This window comes from Siniperca chuatsi, linkage group LG5 (genome assembly GCF_020085105.1).
Source record: "Siniperca chuatsi isolate FFG_IHB_CAS linkage group LG5, ASM2008510v1, whole genome shotgun sequence".
Lineage (NCBI taxonomy): Eukaryota > Metazoa > Chordata > Actinopteri > Centrarchiformes > Sinipercidae > Siniperca > Siniperca chuatsi.
This window is the reverse complement of record NC_058046.1, coordinates 26,969,824-26,990,009: the sequence shown is the minus strand read 5'-3', so window position 1 is coordinate 26,990,009 and position 20,186 is coordinate 26,969,824. Positions and strand designations below refer to the sequence as shown.

The 20,186-nt window shown below is 39.2% G+C and overlaps 1 protein-coding gene across 4 annotated transcripts in view; it reads right to left on the bottom strand.

Annotated features, from left to right (window-relative positions):
• Nucleotides 1-20,186, bottom strand: part of si:dkey-215k6.1 (transmembrane protein 132D) — a 274,706-nt gene that overhangs the window by 57,318 nt on the left and 197,202 nt on the right. For all 4 annotated transcript variants that reach the window (XM_044195290.1, XM_044195291.1, XM_044195292.1 and 1 more), the window contains one exon: nucleotides 18,229-18,424. In XM_044195290.1, coding sequence (XP_044051225.1) covers nucleotides 18,229-18,424 — 196 coding nt within the window. The remainder of the gene's footprint in view (nucleotides 1-18,228; nucleotides 18,425-20,186) is intronic.

Here is a 20,186-nt window from a genome sequence, read left to right as displayed (position 1 = left end):
AGCAGGTCATATAGCATGCATAATATTATTTTGTGTGTACAACAGGCAGTACTCTTGGTAACTTTCATCATGGACCAAAAGAAAAACTTGTTGGCGCTAGATAAGTTTAACTGTGAGTTAACCTTTTGTGAAGAGCAAGTGGCACATCAATTTTTACTATACACCCATGTTCCCCTCCACAGCTAAAGAGCAGTAACTGTTTTAGAGCAAAACAGTTAAATGGAAAAAACATTACTTTGTGATCTTCATCTTCATTATCATCTCTCCTAACTGAAGTATTCTTGGTACAAAAAGACAGCAGGAAATTAAGCTTTCCCACTAGCCAGAGGCAAGTGATTTAGAGAATGGAAAGAGTTCAGAAGAGTTAAACTTTAGAAGAGAAATGTAGCTATTAGGCCACTGCTGAATTTAAAAGTGTTATTTTTCATGTCCAAACCGATTACATTCTCATAGATTCCGAGGTCCAACCATCCAACCTACCTGGCTTAAGCATCATTAAATTAAATATTGCCAGTGATGTGAATCTGGCATTTCTATTATAATTTATAATTTTTTTTCTTCAAGTTGGTGTGGGGGAAAAAAACTTTAAGCTGTTACTTATGTTGCTGACTGTTGTCAAGTGGCATGCTACTATGAATCATTTTACTTTACACATGTTGGTTCTGTTCCTTTCCTTACATGCCTCTTTCTCTCTTCTTGGAGAGAGTCCTGGAAAAAGCTTGTTTTTGCATTTGGTTGTGTGGAAGTAAATGAACCTCGACTTCAACAGATATTGTGATTCAGCAGAGTGGCTGCCCAGTGCCACAAAAGTCAATACTGTTTACTAAAATAATTAAAGACTGCAAACTGTTGTATCATCAATATCACATCAATTCCTTGCGTCTATGAACACAAATACTGGTATATGTGTATACCAGTATGTGGTTGTGTTTGAATATCTAGATGTACTTATAAAAGAAAAAAAAAACACTGTGTGCATGTAGAAGCATGTAAAAGTGTATTCTGCGTCTGATGCAGCACATTTTAAGGCTTTTTCAGACCAAACGCGACAAATTTTTGCAATTTATAAATATAAAAATTCGAGCCCATCTACCTCTATGGGCCTATCCACACAGAGTAAGAAACCTTTGTATTTTGCCATGCGGATTTCCGCTGCTGTTATGATTTCTGCGAATTTCGGATACCGATGAAAACAAGCCAACCGATAAAATAATGACTTTTGCTCACGCGATCAATAGATTTTCTTGGATGTCAATGTCATAATTCCGTTCATACTTCACACAACAAGATGGATATTGATCGATTGAACCATTTAGTTTCACAACATAGTGCTCTGTTTGACAAACAAAATAAAGATTACAAAGACAACGGACACCATTGAATTCATTTGTGGGACTTTAACTGAACTTTTATAAGGAGACCGCATGCTCTTTTGTTCTGTAAACAAAGGAGTGCCATTGAACTCAGTCTCCCACAATCCTTGCCCCATGGACCCAGTTTCCAGCTACCATTGGTCGGTCTGACCTGTGACCTGTGATGTCACTAGGTCAATTAAAGGGTCAGCGGCCATTGTTCTTTCTCTCTTCTCGAGGAACTCTTCTAAAGCAGCAGACAGCTGCTGCTGTCTCCCTCTGTCTTTTTTTCCCTCCTGGCTTCGTCTACAGCACTGCTGCTCAGCAGCAGCTGCCACCACCACCGTGTAATCTGCTTGGAGCAGAGACACAGCAGAAACAAACTCTCTCTTACAGCAGGGGCCTGCGTAAGATTTCTGCAAAAATAGTTAGAGCCAACGGCTACTACACAAAGTCTGCCAGCTAACTTTAAGAAGTAACTGTAAGCTTAGTGAATTTAGAGTTAGTCTTCATATTGTGTGTTTTTGATTTGTTTATCTTTTAATAACTGCTTGTGTATAATTATGCTGGTTTCTTTACTGTTGCACAAGAGTGAATAATTTGCCTACCTCTTCCATGTTGAGCTCCAAATCCTTCAACCTACTAGCTATTAATAGTAATTTTGGTTATAGTTATTAATTTAATTATTAATCGCAGTTCCAAATTGATAGTTTAGTGTATTTTATGAGACTGAATCAATTAATTAGCTATTCTTTCCCTTGTTTCAGGGTGGTGCCCAAGAGGTATGTTATGTAGGTTATGATCATCTTTGATCATTTTGATAGCCAAATTTAACTGATTGCACTTGCACAATTTGGTGCCCCCACGATCGTAAATCCCATCACTGGGAAAGTATGAACTGGCTTGTGACAGAAGGTACTTCGTTGTCAAGGTAATGCATAAAGAACCATTCATTTTAAAAAGGTATACTTTATATATATAACCTGACCATACAGGACAAACGATAGTGTTACATCAATTTTTTCTGTTGTATATACACACGTAATAATTGCTAATTACTGCTTGCAATATGCTAGTTAGCAGCATATGTTACATCTTTGGCTGTTGTTTTAATGCAATGTGTGTGCCGTGGTATGCTTTACTGTTTAGTGGAAAAGATCCAGAAAGGTCCGCACCGCTGACTCACTAACTCCCCCTGTGACTGTTCCCTTATTAAGCCGGGTCCAATGCTTATCTTGCTGGCCTTTCAATATCAAAAAGACATTCTCCTGAAACATTGCCCATACAGTACATGTTTTGATTAGTGAAAAAATAAAGTGTTATCAACCTGCACAGCAACCCCCACAAATCTGATATCTAGTCCCTGTCAGCCACAAAATGTCTTAGGCCCTATTACTCCATGTCATTCCCATACTTCTATATTCATCTATTTCTAATATCACTGTTGTAATAAATAATATGCCCTTCAAATACTACACCAATATAGCACGCAGGATCTATAATTTAATTCCTGTCCAGACCACTCCCTCTGCTGGCCAAAGTTTACCTGTGAGACTGGCTCTCCTAAATGTAAGATCTCTTTCTAATAAGAGTTTTATTTTGAATTTTCTTATTTCCTCTACTAACTTAGACTTTTTATTTTTAACTGAGATCTGGTTGTCGCCTGGTGACGACAGCCAGTTGCTTGAGCTTTGCCGCCCTAACTATGAATATTTGAGCTCTCCCAGGGACAGTGGCTGGGGTGGTGGCCTAGGTCTATTTTTGTTGTTGCCCCATTACTACAGATAAATTCTTTAGTTTTGAGGCTTCTATGTTTAAAATTTGTGGCACTGTACCTGTCTTTTGCCTTATGATCTATTGCCCACCTAGACCAATTGCTAGCTTTGCACATGAATATTCTGAACTTTGATCTTTCGTTGTTTAAAATTTTGACAATTACTATTGCAGGTGATTTTAATATTCACATTGATGATTTAACCAACGTTTTTTTGCAACAGAATTTTTAAAAATCACGAGTCATTTTATTTACATAGGTAAATAGTCATAACCGTGGCCACACATTAGATTTAGTTTTTACCCTTGGTCTGAGTATCAGTTCTATGGTCTTGGAAAATTCTTTGTCTCACCTTTGCATCAAGTTTGACACTGTGTTCTACGCTGCCCCAAAACACCCTAGCAGTACTATGTGTTCTCGAATCCTATCTCAAGCTAATGATTTACTCAATAGCTTTAACAATATCTGTCAAACTACCTTAGATTGCTCCCATTTAACTCAGATCAAAGTTACCTCTCCTTGGATTGACGATATCTTACGGAAGAAAAGATTAGATTAGACAGAAGAGCAGAAAGGAGGTGGAAAAAGACTAAACTGCATGTCCACTCTTTGTATATGAAGGACCTTCTGACTGAGCCAACTACTTCTCTAACCTAATCACCAGTAATCAGCATAATCTTAGATTCCTATTTAAAACTATTAATAATCGTGCCCCCCCGCCTTGCCAGCCACTTCAAATGCTGACTGTGAAATGTTTCTTTTTTTAAGCAAAAAGTAACTGACATTAAGTTTAACATTTCACCTACAACCACTGTTGTTGCTGATATTTCTGATCATCATGCCTGTCCTGAACTGCATAGCCATTTTCAGCAAATTTCTCTTCCTGAACTCATCGAAACTGAGTCTCAAATGCGTTCCTCTTCAAGCCCTTGACATCTTACCCATCTCAAAGAGGTTATGGGTACCATCGACCCTAGCTTACTTCACATTATTAATTGTTCTCTTACTTCTGGCTGCATCGCTAATTATTTTAAGCAAGCTTAAAACACACGATTAACTTTTAAAACTTTGTTTTAGTTTCTGTTATCTTTGTTTATTCTCATGTAATTTGTGAAGCACTTTGCAACCTTGTTTAGATAAGTGCTACACAAATAAAGTTATACATTTTCATTGTTTGAGAGAGTCATACAGTATTCATTAATTTGAAATAAATAAAAAAGCAAAAAAATAAAATAAAAAGCATTCCTGTCATGGTTTTGGGTTTTTGTCCTGTCATTCCTGTCTTTGTTTGCTTTACCCTCCAGTTTTGATTGTTTGCCCCACCCTAATTAGTTACACCTGTGTCTCGTTATCTCCTCTCACCTGAGTGTATTTAGTCATTATATCTTTGTCAAACACCCTGGTTTCTTGTATCTGTGGATTTTGGAAGTCCTTGCAGCTATCAGCTCGGTTCCCAGCCTGCTACTAATCTGCCTGCACCCCTGCCTGCTACTCATCTGCCTGAATCCTGGCCTGCTAGATCCCAGCTGATATCCCTGCATGCCTACCTCCTGCGTGCTAGCCACCAGTCTGTGCCTTGGCCTGCTAATCAGCTTACACCTCAGCCTGTTCCTGTTGGAGGCACCTTCTGGAAAACCCTCCAGAAGGAAGTGTGGCTCCTGCCGACGTCATGTTTCATCGTCCTCACCGCTTCCCAACTGCTCTGTCACCAGACCCCAATCTTGAACTCCAGCCACGTCGCCAGCCTCCAGAAGGGTCCTGCCTTCGCCGCTGAGCTTCAGTCTTCGCCACCGGCATCCCGTCAGACCTCCAGAGACCTTCTATCCTCGAGGGGGTTTCGCCTTTGTCGCCGACCTCCTGAGTTGCTCTGTACGTCTGGTCATCACCCGGACCAGCTTAGCCCTTCAGCCCTGCCTCCTGGACGCCCTCCTGACCTGCTCTGCCCTTCTGTCCTGCCCCTGGGCCGTCTGCCTGAGGTTCCCAGCCCTGTTTCTGTCCTGCCCCTGGGTCCACCTGAGATCTTCTGCCTGGCATGAAATATTTTGGTTTAGTTTCTGTCTGCATCTATTTGTTAACCTAAACTCGATTCTTCCATCTCTCATCTGCCCACTAGTGAGGTTCCACCTTCTGTTAATCAGCTGACCTAGTCACCTTCCTGTTGCACCTTAGTCTCAATCAACTTCAGTAAAGGTCAGCTATAAATTATTCTCTACCAGAACACCTGCCTTTGTGTGCCTGTACCCATTACCTGTTCACTTGTTGCCTGCCTGAAAACTGTACCGCTGATTACCTGGTGCAGATGAACGTCTGTCTGCTAGTACTGTTTGTTTAGTTGATTCAAACCTGCCCTGCCTGTTGCAAACTGTAGCCTGTAGGAGCCTTTTAGCCTACACTACCTGCCAGCTTGTTGAATCTTCTTTTGTATCCACACCCCATCTACCAAAACTGTGCTACTCTGTTGTTGTGGTAGAGTGGGGAAAACTTGCTTTAGTCTCAACAAACTGCCTCTGCAATCATCTTAGGGAGGACAACACTTCTACCAGAAATGGTGTCTGATGTCATTCTCTAATTCTCAACAAACATCTGGGTTCCTGCTGACTATATTCTGCTGCAGTGTGAATACAGCATGTCAAAAAGAAACAAAATTGCAATGTAAGAGAGAAACACACTGACTGAATAAGGGAAAGGCTGAAGAAAGGAAAAAGAAAGATGGTAAAAATAATGTGGTTTGAATATTGAAAAGAAAGAGAGAGAGAGAGATAAAGGAGCAAAGAGTGAAAAAAGAAGACTGTACAAATATTGAGGAGGAGATGGGAGAAGGAGGGGGGTGACTGAGTAAAAAGGAAATGTGAAAACAGGAAAAGAAGGATCATGAGGTCTAAATACTAAAGAGGAGGAGAAAAAGGAGGAGAGGTTAGAGGATGAGAAACAGATGAGGGAGGTGACAGCTGGGCGAGCTGCCTAGACAAGATAGAGGTTTTGGACCGTCGGTGTGTGTGTGATATGTCAGGGATAAATGGCTATTATCACTATGACAATGTTAATTACAGCCAGACTATTAGGCCTGAGGAGTGTCGGCTAATTTATTTGGCTGCACTACAGTTGTGTGTGTGGGTGTGTGCATGTTTGAGTGTGTTCCTATGTATACTATTTCGTTCTTGTGAGTGTATGTGTGTGTATGTGTGATAGCATCAAATCTATTTTTTAGACAGAGAAATTACTTCAGGCTTTGGCCAAACGCTAAAATGTTTTTTGTGATCAATAAGACTTCAGACTAATCATTACTAACTGAGCTATTTTTAAGACTTTTAGAACCCATGTTTTCTAATCAAAAGATTATTAGTTCAATGGTGTGGATGATTTCCCCCCAGATTTCCTTGGGAATATTATTCATTGAGCTTCTATAATTTCATCACACGTTGCCTGCCTAGTATGCAGTGTAAGATAATGTAAAGGCTAATGAATAGGGTATTATGTATGGGATCAAAAAAGGGACAAATAAAATGTTGAACTTGTGAAATTAAATTCAGAAATACCCTCACAGTTTGCATTTGTGTATATAACCTTTAGCCAGAAAGTGATAAGCTTACTATGAAGACTAGCAGTAGGGGGGAAACAGCTAGCTCTGTCCAAAGTTAAAAAATACGGCTACCAACACCTCTAAAGCTAACTAATTAACATGTTGTATTTTGTTTGTTCAATTAGTTGAAAACAGAAATGTAAAAATGACATTTTGTGGTTTTACAAGGAGTTACTTGCTTTAACTATTAAATGGCCAACGACAGACGTTCAGTGGCTTCACAGAATCTTGTTAAACCATCAGCTTAGCATTTGCTAGGTGAAACTGTTGACAATGGAGAAAATAAAAAATAAACATAATTAGAGAAACAAATAAGCATGGAGGTTTGGTTGGTTCTTGAAAGTAATCTATCTTCCAGTGATAGATTGCATATATCAAGTAGTCAACAGCTTATTTATTTTTCACATTATTATTATTTTCATTGTCTCGTGTGTAGACATATTCTACTCCCACACCACACTGCCAACACTTATAAACTTTGGATGATATGTCAGTGTTTATTGGGAATAATTGCAACAACTAGGCACGGCATAATGTGTGTAGGGGTATGGGAGTGATGAGAGTGGAAAGCAGGCGAGGATGGGAGGGCGTTTTTGAACGTACTGTTGATCCTTGTGTGACTAATTCAACCGCACACTGCGTGATGAAACATGTCCAATTGATAACTTCAAGGCAATAAACTTCCAGCTGGTGGGTGGACAACACTGTGAGACTCTGGTTGTATCAGGTACCTCCCAAGTGTGAATGTGTGTAGTTGTGTGAATTTGAGGCAGGATATTGTTCAAAAAGCGTTTATGCTTAGATAACCTTTCTCATAGTTACTGTATTTAATAAAGTGCTGATACAATGACCGTTCTTGCTGAAAAACAACCATGTATTGTATTCTCTGGGATTAAAGTCATAGTGAAATAAAGCGACCATAACGTGACGTATTTCAGTGTAAAACAGAATTATGTGCGTGGGATATAGTTATTTAAAACACATCTTTTAGATTTGATTGGATTGATCAAAAAAAGTGTGTGTGGCTTAGCAAACACATGGCGATATGGAACATTGTTAGATCAGGAGGTGGAGTATGAGGCCGAAATGAATAAACACACACATCTCCTACTTGAAGGTTAAGTGTGTTTTTAATATAATGGGTGGGGTATGCTAGTTATCAAACCACAGTTAATTGGATAAATATATGTGTATATATGCCCCAAAGTTCAGGATAAGTCAACAAAAATATTTTAACATTTTATGGGAAGAGAAAGCAGAGGCATTTTGATAAAAATACTCAAAAAATGTTGACACATATTTGTAATATATCAAGAAATAATGAAACAATTAATACAGGGTTATAGAATTAGAACTTAAAACATGCCTTTTTTAAAATCACTGGGTCTTACCTATACACACGCGTCTAACCTACTACTTTCCGGTCCCACTGCCAGAATGGAAAGCAAATCAATCTATGAACAACAGATAGTAGCCTGCATCTCTGTTCATTTCATCACTTTTTCTCTTGGGCATTCAGGTAACTGAAAGAAAATATTGAGCTTAAACTGCTTGATAACTAGATTCATAAGCAAACAACAAAATGCACAGATCAAAACCATAGCCTATTAGAAATATATTCACTAAACTGTTTTCAAAGTACAGTCTAACTTTTACTGTTTCGTCAATAAACTTTTATTGTTGCTCTTTTCCCCCGTGCATTTATTTTCATTGATTTTATTTTATTTGCGTATATTTTATTGTTTATGTATGAAAACCATCTGATTTTTAGAAAATATCTTTCTGTCTGTGATTATCTCTCTGTGCCAAAGCAGCAGCATAGTTGAATGTCTCTCACTCAGAGAGAGAGAGAGTCAAGTGTATGCTAAACCTCTTCACGTCTGAGGCCAATGTCTTGCTGTACCTTGCTGTCCCTTGCTGTCCCACCTGCCTGTCTGTCACGACGCTAATTGCAGCTGCTAACGAGATGCTAACAAACCTATGGGGGTGTCTGGGAGTCAATCACCCTGTTGCTGGAGCAATTAGCACACGCCTAACCTACTTCCTTCCTGTCCCACTGCCAGCATGGAAAGCAAAGATTGAATCTATGGACAAACACTCCCTCACGTGCACACGCAGCGCTTGTGTTCGCATCACAAACACACCTAGGCACACACAGGTGCTAATGGGGCCAAAAGGATAAGTCTTCTTGGGGACAGTGTTTAGATTTGCCGATGGTAATTATGCATACAGCTAATTAGAGCAGGTAATTAGCCAGAGAGACTAGTGTTGTTTTAAGCCTTTCCTGAAACACCAATTATCAGGAAAAATATTGGTGGAATGACATGAGTGTTTGTGAATGCCTACAGTGTGGCTATGTATATGTATGTATCTATGTTAATGTACATGTATACTTGTATTTATGTGTGTATGTGAGTTTTTGCTTTATGATTGGGTACAAGAATGTGTATTTTTGGGATTTTGATATTGAACTACCTTCAGATAATGAGAACAGCATGTGGCACATAGCAATAATTATAGATGATTGTGTTTTCTAAAACACAAATGCAATTATTTACTGTATCTGTTACCTTGTCAACATAATTACATTTAACGTACGTCCATTTCAAATAATGAAACACAAATGTATGACTATTTGTGATTTCAGAGAATTCAAAACAAAGTTTACATGCAAAGTTGTAAGTAGAACTTTTTAATAAAATATTTTGATTTAGTTTAAAGCTATTTCACAAATGTCACATAACTTGCTGATATTTGTTTTTTCATATAATTTATTTTAATTTGCTTATATTTATGTTTCTTTAAGTATGCAATAACTACATGAAATAAACACACTGTGTATTTCAGAATGGCACGGACAATTTAATTAACTTATTGGGATGAACAGATCACATCATAGTTATAATTGGATCCATATTCCACTGCAGAAACACTGCTGCTAACTGATGTCCTGTGATGTGTAGAAAGACTTCAAAATGAATGAATTAAAGAGTTTTCTCTTTCATTAGGCTGTCTACACTTCTGTCTTATTATCGTGTTGTCAGTCATCTGTGAAGCACTTTGAACTACACTAACCTGTATGAAAGGTGCTATACAAATAAAGTTTGATTGACTGATTGATTGAGACTTTGACTCTCATACCTGCATATATTATTTGGGTTCTTGCTTTTTGGTCATCTAAAAATTTTAATTTGTACTACTGTGTCACTTAGGGCAAGTCGAAATGGGAAAGAGCATCAGCTAAATGTCTGAATTACAAAACGTGAATGTAAAAAGCAGCTGACATTTTGCTTTCCTCTTCACAAATTTATGAAATGCAAAAATGCAGAGAGAGATGGAGGGGGAGGGGAGAGAGGGACAGAAATGGATGGATGGAGTCAGGGAGGGAAGGAGAGCACGAGGGAGGGAAAGACAGAGAAATTAAATGGAGGGAGGGGACTGTAAAAGGAGAGAGTAGTTTTTAGAAGTCAAATTGAGAGAGGGAGAGATGAAGAGATAGAACAGGAGGGAGGAAGGATGAAGACATTTGGTGGATATGAAAGCTAACAGCCCATCCAAGCCTCCACACACCCCGCTCTTGCAAAGATCCCAGGGAGAAATGTACTTCCAATTTCCAGACCCCTAATTGCATTAGAACTGCCCTGCTCTTGCCTCCTCTCTATTTCTCTTTCCCGATGTCTCTCACTCTTTTCTCTCTTCCTCTGTGCTGCCCAGGACTTCCAAGGGACTATTACATGGTGCTGTGCACCTCCACTGGGCCCTCCTCTTTCTCTCTCTATAGCACTCTCACTCTCTCTCCCCTCTCCACCCACTTCTGCCATTTTTGCTTGTCTAATTTCCTCCCTCTCGTGCTCACTCTTCCTTTGCCCTCCCTTTATTTCTCCATCCTTCTCTCCCTTTGTCTCCCCTTTTCACTTCTATCAATTAGTCAAACCCCTCTCTAATTTTTCTGTCTATTCTCTTTCCTGCCTACATCTATCAATTTAACCTCTCCCCCTTATCCCTCTTCTTTTCCCACCCCCTCATCCGGCCTCTTTCGAATTAGTAAATCTTTTCTCTCTCCTCATTCTCTCTCTGTGTCACCTCATCATCATCATCATCATCATCATCTGGTACTTAGCTAACCAAGCTAATTTCATGTGAAGGAGAATTTCTGTATGCTAAATCGATAGATTTTTTGTCTACCTTATTATCTGTATCCTTCTCCCTCTCTCCTCTCTGTGTATTCCTGGCAGGTTTTTGTCTCTTGATGAACGCACCTTCTTGCTTTCATAAGTTAATTCATTTGTGTGGTGGCAGCAGTTGGCCTAAATCTTAAAATAATTAGGGTTTGTAGTAAGAGGGTGGCCAGTTTTAACTCCAAGTTGTCAATCTGGTGGCAAGACTCTCCTCTCCCTTTTAGATTGCTGCTGATGTACACTTGAGCACAGCACTCAGTCTCCAAGTGCCCCAGTACAGCTGCTTTAGTGGCCCATGAGGATATTGTGGTTGGACTAAGCAGCTCTCGGGCAGGATTAAATGTGACTGAGCATGAAGGAGGCTGTTCTCAGTTTATGATTTGGTTCATCAAAAAAGCAAAAGTCAAATCAGCGAATCTTGTCAGAAAATGAAAGCTTTTTTTCTCCCTCCATTTCTCAATTTGTCTCATTTTATCTCTAAATTTCAGTGGGTGTCAAGTGGGTTTTCATTCCAACCACAAACTACAGTGGGTGATTCCACTCTTTAGTTTCTCCCCTATCTCTAAAAATGAAAGCAACGGTAGTATTTGTTTGGACTAAACCAGCATACCAACACAATATTTGGTGATATAATATTCTTTAGAGTGAACAATTATTACAATAGTACATTACTAGGGAGTACTTATTGAAACTTAATAGATGAAATTATAGTGAAATTAAAAGTTTGCTCACTTGACTTGGAAAATAAGCAGTAGCAGTGCATTGACAACATGAAAGTTTTTTGATACAGGCATTTATCACAACAAAATACAGAAATTGTGTCTTTGCCAGTGCCACCATCACTGTCTCCTTTGCAAAGTTGGAAAAGTTGGAAATGTAGTTTTTGTAAACATTATGTTCAGACATTATTGTCATAGCTACAAAGCAATGGACGTTTTTTGCAATGCTAAATATACAATAAGTGACAGGGGTTTGCTTGAAGCTGACTGGCATTTGTATTATATCAGGTGAATGTCTTGTGCAACTTCAACGTTTAAAGAGGAGAAAATGCTTCTTCCTCTCAATACAGCCTGCCCAGAGCAAATGTGCCTTTATCTGGCATCTTTCATTGACTTTGCATGAATCTACTGCCTCTTTTTTACATTTTGTTAGAACGTAAGACTAGTGCCCTCCTCTAGCTGTATAGGTTTTGTCATTTTCTAACTTACCTCCAAACTTGTTTTTCTAGCATTAAACATCTCTCCCGCTCTCTTCCTCCCACACTCCCTCCCCCCTCTCTTTTGTCTCCTATACTTGTTGAGTGATTGGTGCGAGCTAGAGTCGCTTGGTATGGAAATGAACCTGGAGCCCAGGACACGCAAGTTCTCAGTGACCCAAATACACACACACACACACACACACACACACACACAAATTTATAGAATATGTCATATGTGTTGATTAATTGGGTGGTTGAAGGCTGGTAACAAGCAAATACTGTAACTGAAGAGAAGTAGAGGTGTATGGGTGAAGACTTGCTGGCTTCTTTAGAAAGTGGAAGACATACAATAGTGAATAAAACAGCTGTAATGGGGGTTAATAGTCAGAATAACAGTGTTAAATTAATTGAAATATCTGTCAAAAGTACCTCTAAAAATGTCAGGACTTGTCACGCACTCTCCAAAAAAAAAAAAGTTTAAACGGTTAAAATTTTCTCAGTGTGCGTGCTTTGAATGAATATTATGACAAATAGGGAAATTATCTATCACGATTTGATCATGGCCTTGAAAATAAAATATCTCTGAAATCTGACAGTAAGGTTTTCTTCAAAACAAAAATACAGGCGACTCTGCCAAACAGTGTGTGAGTTAAAACAAACAGGGAGAACCTGAGGAGTGTGTTTGAAAGATTGACTCCATTGTCTTGCTTATTGTCAGTGTAAATTAGCAAGCACAGGTATTTAGACCACTGCCGAGAGACACACACAAACACACAGAACATAGGGGAATTGAGAAAACAATAGCTCGGGACATAACGATAAAAAAACTGGTAGGGGAGAAAGGGAGAAAAGGCTGTTTTTAATAAGCACACAGACCGTGAAAATGGTAAATCTATAATTGAGTTTGAAAACTCAGTTGTGTGTGTGTGTCTGCTTTCATCAACAGATTATTGACTATTCAGTTTCCTCTTCCTACTTACTGATTTCCTTTTAGAGAGAACCAATCAGAAGAGGCAAATTAAGGAAGCACTTATAACTGCTCTGCTACACACACAGCCCATTGAGAAGTGAAACTCATGGGCATCTTCAAGCAACAAAGATAAACAAGTGTTCCAATTAATAATTAATTACACAGCAAAGCCTCAGAGAGAGGTGAAACTCTGTGGAGAAAGAAAGAGAGGGATGGAGAAGAGGCAGAGGGAGACAGACAGACAAGAAGAAGAAGAGAGAAAATGAATAACGGGGATAGGGTGAAGGTGGAGGTGAAAGGAGAAGGGAGGGGAAAGAGGATGAAACAGATCAGAAGCTGATCAGAAAGGGAAGAGAGAAGGAAGAAACAGGGAGAGGAACAGAGGAGAGTTACGAAAACTATTCAATTCCCCCTTCCCTCTTCTATACACAGCAAATGGATAAATGTATGCAAATAGAAGCAGACATAAAAAGGCATTGTTACAAAAAGGCACAGGTAGTGTTTCAACAAAAGTTCAGATGGGATATGCAGATTGTCAAGAAATTGTCTCTACATCTTTATCCTTCCTTCTCTGTCAATCAAAACTTCAATCAAAAAATGTTTATCTAGGTTATTGGCACAATGGTCTAGCAGAAACATTGCTGCTAACGTGTGAAACACATCTTAATTTAATGTATTCAAATCTTGCTGGAGAAAATATTTCTCAGTCTGTCTCTCTCTCTCCCTCACTCTGAAGGGTTGTGAAACAGCCTCATTCCAGGCAGAGGTGCGTAATGGCACTTGTAGGGAACATAAACTAACATAATTACTGGTCCAATTTATCAGCCGCTAAAATATGTCTAAGAGCATGGGAAGTATGGCAGGCTAATTTCTGACCTCCCTTTTCATCCTGTTATCCCCCTGGCTAACATCACAGGTTGTTTTGCTTTCTGTGTCCATTTGTGTCCATTATTTTCTCTCATGTTTTCTCTCATTAGTTATATCACAGATATGGGCCTCTTGTAAACTAGGTAAAGTCAAACATTTATTGACAAAACTATCCAAAGAGCAGGACTTTTCATTTTAACAAGCAATTACCATAACATAAACGCAAAACTGTGTCCCATTAGGATTCTGATGCTGCCACATAGCATACACTGTGACGCTGTCCATGGTGCTGAAACTTCAGGCGTCTCAACACTCCTGTGCTTTGCTGCCTTTTGCCTTATGCGAGGATGCAGCATGGACTCTTTGACCGTGATCAGTGACGTCCCCTATGCCGTCTATGTACCACACATACTGTTCACTTTTTTTAAAATTTAAATTAGCTTTGATATTTGCATGGTCATGTAACTTGTTTTCAGAAATGACTATACGTTATCTGTATATGCCTCTGTCACTGCACAACAGTTCTGTGTGAAATATACTAACTAAATAATTGAATACTACTACTACTGCTACTACCACCACCACTATAACTATTATAGTGCAATTTGTTTTTTAAATGTCCAATACTGTAACCTTTCAGCACATGCAACTGGGCCATAGCCAATTTGTTTCTGTTATGTCCCATCTAGTGACATGCTGACATAATCTATGGCATTTCAGACACACTGTGCGATATACCCTAGCCAATGGGAATGCAATCTGAAATTAAAAATTCACAAACTGTCCAATAGGAATATAGTTAGGGTAGGACAAAATAATTGCATTTAGAACCAACAGCAGAATTGTCAGAGCTGTTTATTGTGTAAGGCAAATGGTGGTGGATTAACTGCCTCTGGAAACTATGAATGTTATGTACTTTACTGCCTCTTTTAGCCGCGGCTTAAAAATGAATCAAGCTTCGCCAAGCTTATGGCCTATCTCCTTCCTCAAATTTAAAAAAAAATTTCTGACTAAAATTTGAGAGGACTGTCTGGGTTAAATAAAAGGAAAGTTTATCTGGTCAGTTTGCACTTCTCCTGCTCCACCCAACTGTTCTCCTCAGGCAATTCATTCAAAATCCCCACTTTGCTGCAATTCAGCAAAGGCTCTGTGAATCAGGCGATAGATGGTTTGTTTGAGGAGGAAGTGACAGGAATGATGCAGCTTAGGAAATCAGGTGCAATGCAATAAATGTTCTTTTTATTTAGCTGGTTTAGGGCTTAAAACGGTTGTGTGTTTGACTATTTGCAAAAATCACGCAACGGATGGGAACATTATTAGAAAAGGTGTCACTGAATAGACTAATGCAAACAGCTTAATCAATGCACAGACAGCACACAATTAATGAATAGGTTTAATCTAATTTTCCCTCAAATCTTACTTCTATCTGTCTCTTTCTGTCAGTCTGTCTGTTTCCACATCTCTCTGGCTCTCTTTTTGTCTCCCCCTCCCTCCCTCCCGAACTCTTTCCTCACCTGTTCTCTACTCTCTAAAAGATGAAACCAATTTTTCAGCCCCCACAAGAGACAAATTACTCCTAATAATCCCTTGTTTCCTGAAGAGGGCCTCTTTCTTTCCCGCTCAGCCAAGAGACCAGAACATTAATGGATATGTGGAATTAGGAGGAAAATGTTGGAGAGGGCTTGGTAATGACAGGCAGTGTTCTGGTTTTCATTGTTGCCTTGTAAAGAGAGAACCCACTGCATTTCAACATCAGTACTGATGATAAGCTGATCTGGGAGATGCTAGATGATGGCTGACGTGGAGTTGAATCACCCAAACAGATCAGACAGAGAAATAATGTTTAAAAGCCAGTGTTGAGTGCTCCTGTTGCAATTATTTGTGAGGCATTGTTTTTAGGCCGTTTCAATATGTAACAGCTGTAAAGATCCCACATTTTGTTACATGGTTGTACTTGTGATATGGCACTTTTGTTCCAATCCTCAGATGTGGAATTGTTTAGGAAGGATGATACAAGACTTTTACACCCAGGTCCCTTTGAAGATTCTAGCTCATAATTTAATTCCTTCACCTTCCTTCCTCCGAAGACCAAGACACATTGGAGCTTTCATCTCAGTGACCTATCATAGAGACCCCTCTCAGTGACAGACTCCTTAAACAACCAACCAACAATCAACACCTGGTCAGCAGTTCTGGTAAACAAATCAGGGGGCCCAAATGACTTGTAATAGCTGTCATTTTGATGCTTTTACCCAAAGGAGAGGGGCAAAAAAGTGATGGAGTGTGAAACTGGGTGTGTGGGTGTGTGTATACAAAGATATGTGTATTTATTTGTGTGTGTGTGCGCACTTTAGAAGTAACAGAATACATGTAATCAGACTGTAGATGTCACATTTTTTTTCTGTCTTGAATGTTGGGAGGTAACTGTAGAGAGGGAGAGATTCTTCTGATTAGAAGAATCACTCCTATGGCGATAAGTTCTAATTGAAACAATCGTCTCCTAGAAATTACGTTTATATACTACAACAGCATATACGTTTAGAAAGAAACAACAAGGAACTGATGCAACACATTCCCTACAATATTGCACTGCATCAGCATTATGTATAGGCAACTCTAAGCACTTAAGGTGAGGGAAAGGTTGTTGTCTCGCTTAAATCTTGAAAAAGTCAATGATTACATGAGGCAGGACATTTTTACTTATTATTTAATGAATGGATATTTAACCAAAACAGTGATCTTCCCCTAACCTCAACCAAAGTTAATGTTAGACTTTTAGTAGCCTACACCTAACCAAAGGACACGCACCCCTGCCTCTGATGTCAAAGTCCTATGTTTGTTTGTCCATCATCCACCCCAACCACCTCCTCAAGACTTCTGTGCTGTACTGGAGAGTAGCATTTTGTGGAGTGGAAAAAATGTTGTTGTTCCACATTTCCTCCAAAATATATTACCGTATACACCATTTTAGAGTATATACACAACATTTCTAGGACATGGGGCTGGATAAAAACGGTGCATTCAAACCTCTTATTTTGCTAGTAGGACCCACTGAAAGCTCTGAGTGTCTGCGGATCCTGATTGAGGAACTACTACTATGATGATAGTTATGGGAACAGTTATGATACAGTTCTGAGTTACTGAGTACAGGAGTCACTAAATTGTCTGACGAGTATGAAAATGGTAAATCAGCATGATGAAATGGTGAAATGTGTAAAGTTTTACATAATATAATTATATAGTCAAAATGATTTAAGAATATTTCAAGGCTGCCATTTCTTCAAGTTAGTGGTGGATATTGTTAATGCAATAATTTATGACACAACATGCCAGATTTTAAACGAATACATGCTCAACGGTCACATGTAAATTAGTGATATCATTGTATATACCTAAACATTCAACTAATATCCGTGAGCTTTTTCACTGAAACATACATTTAAATACTTCTGTTTTAAATAATACAGGGGAATGAGATGCAGCATTAGTCATCCCTCAGCTCTATTCGCACTGCCCCCTTAAAAAAAGATAGCAAAATCCCAACAGCACTGCTATTTGAAATGATGGTTTCAAGCTTGCTTTTTCCAGTGTGTGAAATAGACAGGGGTTGCAAAAGCCCTGAACAAAATTGGGTTTTCTCACTAGGGCTTTGCTGTTTGAAGGAGGGCTATCAGGCTAGATTAGCTTTACCTCAGTGGTAATGGAACTGGGAGTATTTTGAAAAGCATCCACCTCCTCACTTTGTAGCCTGAGGTCCTTGGTTGCTTTAGCCAGAGCAGCAATGTCTGTTTCTGGATGTGTCTGTGTCTGTCTAGACTCAAATACTGAGTAGAAGGAACAATGAAGGTTTCGGGTCTATATGGAAAGCAGCCTTTTAAGACCTAAAGAGGCAAATGTGTTTGAGTCTCACCAGGAATGACATCTGCCAGCATGGCGCATACACAGGGGAAGCATTTGTGCATGAAGGTAGGTGTGTTTGTGAATTTTAGTGGATGAGTACAATTGCAAATGTGAGTCTGTGTGTCCATATTTGTGAGGCTGCTTGTCATTTTGAAACCTGTGAGAGTGAAACCTGCTGTGTGTGTGACCAGGAGGCTTGTAGCCACAGGAGGGGGTAAGCAAGCTGACCTTTACAGCTTTGATCAACCTGGAGGAAGGGGATGGGCTCTGGGCAGCAGATGTCAGCAAGGAGGTTAGGATGAGGCAAAATGGAGTCTATTCCAGCATAAGAAATGTGTGCTGCCTGGTATGTCAATATGTATGCTCACAGATATCAGTATCTGTGCTCATCTATCAAGTCGTCCCTTACCTCAGCCAGCGGTACGATTCCCTGTATGTCGGCGTTGCTGATGTAGAGGTGCGAGACTTTCTCCGTTTGCCTGGTACTTGTCTGCATTCCAGCTGGATACTCGACGTTCCAGTGCAGAGTCTGGGTTGGAACCAGGTTGATCACGTTATCCACCTCAAAGTCAAGCTGCATCACCTCATATGATGGACTTTCCAATCTAAAGAAAGAGAAAGAGTAAGGTATAAAATATATATTTGTCTGGGTAATGAAATCTTTTACATTTTCTGTTTTAAAAACCCAACGATTTTTAGGTCTTTCCTGCAAAACCACCCGCACTGATAACCACCCTGACTGGCCAGACAATGTAAAAAGTTCCCTGTATAAAAATCAAAGCACACCTTAAAATCTGAGGAGGACAATTGCACAGTACTGGCCACATTTTAAGATTGACAAATAATTCTTGGGAAGTGCAGTGCAAAAACATGATGACCAAAGACTGCCACTTTCAGGTCTCATTTGGGTCAACACAACTTTTTTTTGTCCACTTACTCAGGATAGAGCAATACTCACACTTATAGTCATAGATAATGGTAGATTACCTTTAATACCAGACAACAAAACATAATGTAATGCAAGTGCAGAGCATTTGAGTGACCAGTGAAAAAATAAAATCTTTTCTACATGAAAATTTAGTAAAAGAGCATTATACATTAATGGAGAAAGAGAATGAAAGAGAGAGAGACGATAAAGAGAGATAAAGGGTCATTGTTACCATTTCAAAATGGTGGCATGTAACTTTAGTGTAAACCACTTTCAAAACATTCTGTAATACACTGTAAGTGTATTTGTGCCCTTGAGCTATTCACAATCTCTGGAATTGAAAAAATAATCTGTATATTACTTCCATACTAAGCATCTACTGCTACTTCTGAAAATGTGATTATGAAGATAATAATGACCAGAATGATGAAGAGGATGATTGCGGTGAGGATCTTGGCGATGGAAGGGATAATGATGAGTGCTTCTGCCTTGAGGACTGCAAAGAAGGTGCAAAAGCTGAAATCACACTATCCATGTGCGCATATGTGTGTGAGTGTGTGTGTTGTGTTTGAGGGTGTGGGAGAGAAATGGGGAGTCAAATCATCCCATCCAAAAATAATAGCACATTTTACAGCTTAATGGATAAAAGCCATTCTGCTTTATGCCTTTTCCAAAAAGTCAGTGCAAGTGTGTTTATGTGGTGTATAGGTGTATGGTCAGTGTGTCTAAATATTGTTATGTTTATAATGCTAATGTGTTGGTCATCACCACAGAGCAGCAGCATTGCTCAAAACGATTTGGATGCAGTCTCAAAACTACTTTGCGATAATAAAAGGAGACAGTTAGCTTAGCTTAGCATAAAGACTGAAAATGGGGAAGGGGGGCCAAGCCGGTTCTGTCTAAAAGGTACAAAATCTGCCTACCAGCACCTCTAAAACCACTGTGTGTCAGTGATTCCAAGATACATTATCAATCTTAAAATCATTTTAAAGATCTATCACTCATTATCATAAGAATATGTTTGTAAAATCTCCAGATAACTACTTTCAGATTCAGTTCAAACTTTCTACCTGGAAAACTACTGCAACTTTTAGAAAAAAAGACATATTCATCACTACCTCTACCTCTCTATTGTGATTCCTATATACAGAACTTTGTCTGTCATTTTGACAACTTGGATTTCTGCTGCACACCATGCCCTCACAACTTTGTCATTACCTGCTTTGCCTCGCTGCCTGTCAGACATCCTGATTCTGTGTGCTGCTAGTGTGAATCACATCCAGTTGTATCATTTATCCCTACAGAAATTCTTTGCATATCCTTCTTCAGGACCTGAGCCAACTATGTCATAGCTAGGGCTGGGGCTGTGTTTGGAAGTCAAGCCCCAGTAGAGAGGATTGTGGTCAGATTCAAAATGAATGAATGAATAAATGATTAAA